This window comes from Otolemur garnettii, unplaced genomic scaffold (genome assembly GCF_000181295.1).
Source record: "Otolemur garnettii isolate 467f Iridium unplaced genomic scaffold, OtoGar3 scaffold00056, whole genome shotgun sequence".
NCBI classification, from domain to species: domain Eukaryota; kingdom Metazoa; phylum Chordata; class Mammalia; order Primates; family Galagidae; genus Otolemur; species Otolemur garnettii.
In genome coordinates this window covers 8,823,941-8,829,920 of record NW_003852451.1, presented here as the reverse complement: position 1 = coordinate 8,829,920, position 5,980 = coordinate 8,823,941, and the positions used below count along the sequence as shown (strand labels likewise).

Genomic DNA, 5,980 nt, shown 5'->3' with positions numbered 1-5,980 from the left:
TTCTGAAGGAGAACAGTAGTGTTCACATCTGTGACAACGCCTGGCTATTTTTTGGTTGCAGCCTGTTGTTTTTTGGGGGCCTGGGCTGGATTTGAACCCACCACCCTGGGTGTATGAGGCTGGCGCCTTAGCCACTTGAGCCACAGGCGCCGAGCCGAGAGTTATTTCAATGTCTTACTAACTAGTCATTCTTCTGAGCCATCTCATTTGTTAGTTAGCAGCACTTGCATAAGTATGGGGAATTCCATTAGTGTTCAAGATGACTTGCAGAACAATACACATTTGGGGGTGAGGTGGGGATAGAATACAAAAATATTGTTTATATGGCCAGTTTAATTTATTTGAGGAAGGACTCAGAGCCCATAGCTCAGTGAGTAGGGCACCAGCCACATACACTGAGGCTGGTGGGTTCAAGCCCAGCCTGGGCCTGCTAAACAACAATGACAACTGCAACCAAAAAGTAGCTAGGCCTGTAGTCCCAGCCACTTGGGAAGCTGAGGCTAGAGAATCGGTTAAGCCCAAGAGTTTGAGCTGTGATTCTATGGCACTCTACAAAGGGTGACAAAGTGAGACTCTGTCTCAATAAAAAATATATATATATTTTTATATTTGAGGGAAAAGGTAAACTGACACATCAAACTTTTTTTGCTTTTGTGTTTGAGACAGACTCTCACTTTGTCACCCTTGGTAGAGTCCTGTGGCATCACAGCTTACAGTAACCTCAAACTCCTGGGCTTAAGTGATTCTCTTGCTTCAGCCTCCTAAGTGGCTGGGACTACAGGTGCTGGCCACAATGCACAGCTATTTTTAGAAGTGAGTTCTTGCTCTGGCTCAGGGTAGCCTCAAACCTGTGATCTCAGGTAATCCACCCACCTTGGCTTCCCAAGTGCTGGGATTAAAGGCATCAGCCACCGCAGCCTGCCTAACACATCAAACTTTTAATTTTGTGTCAAATGATGTTAAGATTGATTTAAAGGCACTTTGAGAAAAAATATTAAGCCATTTGCAGTGGAGATGTTTAAAACAATGGCCGAAATAGTAAAGATAATGTGCAAATGGCATAACATTTGAAAGTGCTGGTATGATGACTCATCACAAATTTGAGTCCCACAGAGTTCTTGGTTTCAGTGGTTTAGTTTATATTTCATTGAAATTACATAAATTTATTCCACTTAGAGATACCAGTTTTTATAACCCTTAACCCTTGTTACCTTTCATACCTCTTGGTAGCTGCCAATTACTGAGAGTAGATGGTGTCCTCTGTGAATGCACTGAGCTCAGACAGTAACAAGATGATACCTCACATATGAACAGCAATTTTATGTCCTCATTACAGTGTTACGTTTGGACCAGAAGTTTGTTTTAAAGCGCCAACACAAAACAATTGTTTATCTTATTGTGTAAATTATATCTTTCTAAGAAACCTCTGAATATGTGATTTTTAGAAAATATGAGGTTCTTATGGGATCTGGAGGGGGCATTGGGCACCAAGGTCATCAGGTGAGTCCTTGTCCCTCATTTTTAGGGAGAAAACAGCTCCTTCTGCACAGGAGGGGTGCTCCCCGCATGGCCATCACAGCTGTCTACTCTTAAATTGTTCTTTTCTTCCCCCACTTTATTTGTATAGGCAAGGAAAAAGTCAGGGAAATAGTTGAGTTAGAGAAGCTGTAATTTTGGTTTCCTTGTCCTCTGGGCCTCCTCATTTTCTTTTCTGTTAATATTTTCTAGGAAGTATCCTGCTAAACCTGCTTCATCATCCCCAGGTTCCTTGCAGAATTTCTCTTTAAGCACTTTAATTTTTTATTTTATTTTATTTTATTTTATTTTTTGCAGTTTTTTTTGGCCGAGGCTGGGTTTGAGCCCTCCACCTCCAGTATATGAGGCCGGTGCCTTACTCCTTGAGCCACAGGCACCGCGCTTAAGCACTTTAATTTTTTTCTTTCTTTTCTTTTTTTTTTTTTTTTTTTGGACAGAGCCTCACGCTGTCCCCCTGGGTAGAGTGCTGTGGCATAGCTCACAGCAATCTCCAACTCCTGGACTCAAGCCAGTCTCCTGCCTCTGCCTTCCAGGTAGCTAGGACCACAGGCGCCTGCCACAACGCCTGGCTATTTTTTTTCGGTTGCAGCCATCGTTGTTTGGCAGGCCCGGGCTGGATTCGAACCTGCCACCTTAGGTGTATGTGGCTGGCGCCTTAGCCACTTGAGCCACAGGCGCCGAGCCTTAATTTTTTATTTCTCCCCTTGTTTTTTCTCTATAATTGACAAATTGTTTACCTCAATGAAGTTTCTCAGTATATAGTGTGTACTGTTCTACAAATTTTTTTTAATTTAAATTTCAAAATTAGGGAATTGCTGCAAATGTGAATTTTAACATTTTCTTTATCTGCTTAAGTCTGTGGCCATTATGCCTTCTCTGTTCCTAAAAGACCCCATTATCTCCCGTCAGTGGCTGTTGTACTATTCTGAGTGATCACATGTTGCTGTTTGCCTTGAGACTCTCATTTTCATTATGTCCTTTATTCCTGCCTTTCCTCTTTTTCAATGACCTAAGACACCACAGACTCCTAAGTCATCCCATGTCTTATGGACTCTGGTTATCTACAGCTCAGTTCGGCTGCTTTTTAAAATTCCATCTCCTGCCCATGGCCCTTCTGCCACCCACCTGGCCCCTATCCTTCCACCTCACCCTCTGGAACATAGTGAGGTAGCAGCAGCAGCATCCCCTGTATCCTCAGCCTCTTCCCTGACCATTCCTTCTGCCTTCCACCTACCCTTTTTCCTTTTTGCTATGATAAATCTGGCTTTCTCCTGAGCACAATGATGCTCCTACAAACCTTAACAATTGGTGACTTTTTTCCTCTAATACTTCTGGTAGAGTGGGCCAGGGATGGGATAGGTATCTACCTTGCTCTTCATTGCCCCTTCCAGAAATTCTCCCTTCTCTTCCATACAAACCCCTAGTTGTGAATCCCAGCCATTGGGATTAGACCGTCCACTAATCCCCCTTTTCCTCCTCCCTCATCTACAAACAACAAAGTCTTTCCTGAAGGTTTTGCTTGAAGACTACCTGTTTGGCAGCTCACCTCTGAAGTCCTTGTCATGATTTGGGGGTTTTGTGAGAGAGACGTTGGCTGTAAATCTATGCTGCCCACTAAGAAATTGTATCCTTCTTTCCCTTATGGCTCCCCTATTTATTCCAAACTAAAAACCACATATAAATAAAATTGTATTTGAATCTCTTCTTTAAGCTTGGTATTCTCAAAGCTGTTTTGTTAAGATTTCCTTCAAAGATTCTGAATTATAGTCGAGCCTAATAGGGCTCACAATTTTAAGGAAGGAAAAAAAAATTGAGGTACCTACTACAGTTGAGCCAAACATTGTCCTTGACATTTATCTCCTTTAATTTCCATAACAATTCTGTCGTGTAGGCTCACTTTTATAGTTGGGAACAGAGGCTTTAGGAGATTAAGTACATATTCAAGTTCACACAAGTAAGTGATGAAGTTGATTTTGAATCCAGATCTGACCTTTCTGGCTGTACATCCCACCTTATCAAAGTGACTACTTAACTGGTTTTATAAATTTGTCACTGGCAAGATGTTAAAGAGCTATTGATTTCTTAAATGTAATGGTCATGAGTAAGTAAGGAAATTCATTTTTTAAATCATTTAAGAAGCTGTGATTCTAGGCCCTACTAGCTACAGCACTTTGAATATTCTTTGTTTCAACTGTCAGTGACACAACGCTTTAAAAATCTTACCATTGGGCTCGGCGCCTGTGGCTCAAGTGGCTAAGGCGCCAGCCACATGCACCTAAGGTGGCGAGTTCGAATCCAGCCCGGGCCCACCAAAACAACAATGACGGCTGCAAGCAAGGGATAGCCGGGCGTTGTGGCGAGCACCTGTGGTCCCAGCTACTTGGGAGGCTGAGGCAGAAGACTCGCTTGAGCCCAGGAGTTGGAGGTTGCTGTAAGCTGTGATGCCACAGTACTCTACCCAAGGGGACAGCTTGAGGCTCTGTCTCAAAAAAAAAAAAAAAAATCTTACCATTGGCCTCTTTCTCTTAAACTTGCACTAATAGTTCTAAAATGAAGCCTTGACACTTGAGGTAGAGAGGAAATGAGGTTTTAAGTTAACAATTCAGAACTTTAAAAATCATTCTAAAAATTCTACATGGTCAAATTTAATTGCTCAAGTCTCTGTTGTGTGGTTTGATGACAAGGTATCTTATAATCTTGTGTTTATCTCTACAGTGACCCCGCCATGAAGCAGTTTCTGTTGTATTTGGATGAGTCCAATGCCCTGGGGAAGAAGTTCATAATTCAAGACATTGATGACACTCACGTCTTTGTAGTTGCAGAGTTGGTTAATGTCCTCCAGGAACGAGTGGGTGAATTAATGGACCAAAATGCATTTTCTCTTACCCAGAAGTGAAAATATTAGATATTGACCACTTAGGAATTATAAGCAGCAAATGTGAAAGACTCACCACTCAGTATCTTAATGTGACTGATAAGACTTAGAGGATTGCTTAGGAGCCTGCTATGGGAAAGACTAAGGATCATTTGTCAAGAAAAATGCCTCTTGAGCTGGTTTTGTTGAGCCCTAGAATTTAAAAAAAAGAAAACTTTAACAGTTGACTGTGATTTGGCTTGTTATCCCTTATTAAAATATAAATGTCAATATTTTTCAGCCTTTTTGATATCAATTTAATACATTAAGACTATAATGGAGTATTTATAAATTACCTGTATAATGTAGGTCTTTATTTTGCTTGTTCCTGTTAATGTTTGTGGGGTTTTGTAGTGTGGATGTGGTTGTTTTGTTTCAGTTAGAAACTTAATAAATTCCCTGTTTAGAAGAATATGCCAAGGGTAGGAACTTTGGTAATATTTGTGTCACAGATATCTGCGTACCAGCCAGCTCTGTTGGTGAAGATGTAACTTCCTTTTACTATATGTAGATTGCAGTTGGCATTCTATTGTATTTTGAATATAGTGTTTTTAAAGTGCAGAGGGTTAGAAACAACCAAATGGGAAGGGTAAGTGTGCTGCTTTACATCTTTCGTTTTTCCTTGTTTGAATCTTGTTCGTGGTATTTTCCCATTAGGGCAAATGTTCTTTTATGAAGAAATCAGTTTTGTGCCTTTTCCCTATGATAATCCCTATTAAACTTAAGAAAGAAAGATAGGAGTAGATGGAAGCAAAGTCAGCCTTGCTGGAAGCAACATTAGATTAAAAAACATTGCCTGTAGTTCTATGATTGATTGGAGGTAGAAACAATGACGCTGATGGAGTCTTGGGTCCCCTCCTGAAGATAATGTCATTGATACGGGTCCTGTGAGGGGAATTTTCAAAGAGAAAAGAACTTTGTGATAATTATGTGGAATGTTACCAAATCCTGTTTATCTGCTTCCTTAGGTCTATTTTACTCAACATACTGTGTACCATTTTCACTCACTGATACATGGACTGAATCTGAACATTTCCACAGTTAGGTATATTTATCATGATTCTGACCTAACTCAGTGCACACAATTTCAATTCCTGCATAGCAGTGCAAACAATTTGGATGGGTTACTGGTACATCTGGTGTTAAAACCTGTTAAATAGGCTCGGCACCTGTGGCTCAAGTGGTTAAGGCGCCAGCCACATACACCCAAGGTGGCGGGTTCGAATCCAGCCCAGCCGCCAAACAACAATGACAGCTGCAACCAAAAAATAGCCGGGCGTTGTGGCGGGCGCCTGTGGTCCCAGCTACTTGGGAGGCTGAGGCAGGAGACTCGCTTGAGCCCAGGAGTTGGAGGTTGCTGTGAGCTGTGATGCCACGGCACTCTACCCAGGGGGACAGCTTGAGGCTCCTGTCTCAAAAAAAAAAAAAAAAAAAAAAAAAAACCTGTAAAATAAAAGATGTTTCTTTAGGATTCCCAACTACTTTTAGTTGAGTCTTGTATTTCAGACAGGTCTACATCAATTTTTAGTA

The 5,980-nt window shown here is 41.3% G+C and overlaps 1 protein-coding gene across 1 annotated transcript in view; it reads left to right on the top strand.

Moving 5' to 3' along the window:
- Positions 1–4,683, top strand: part of GTF2H5 (general transcription factor IIH subunit 5) — a 9,060-nt gene extending 4,377 nt beyond the window's left edge. Inside the window, exon 3 of the mRNA XM_012806737.2 lies at positions 4,252–4,683. Coding sequence (XP_012662191.1) covers positions 4,252–4,432 — 181 coding nt within the window. The 3' untranslated portion in view covers positions 4,433–4,683. The remainder of the gene's footprint in view (positions 1–4,251) is intronic.
- The last annotated feature ends 1,297 nt before the right edge of the window (positions 4,684–5,980 follow it).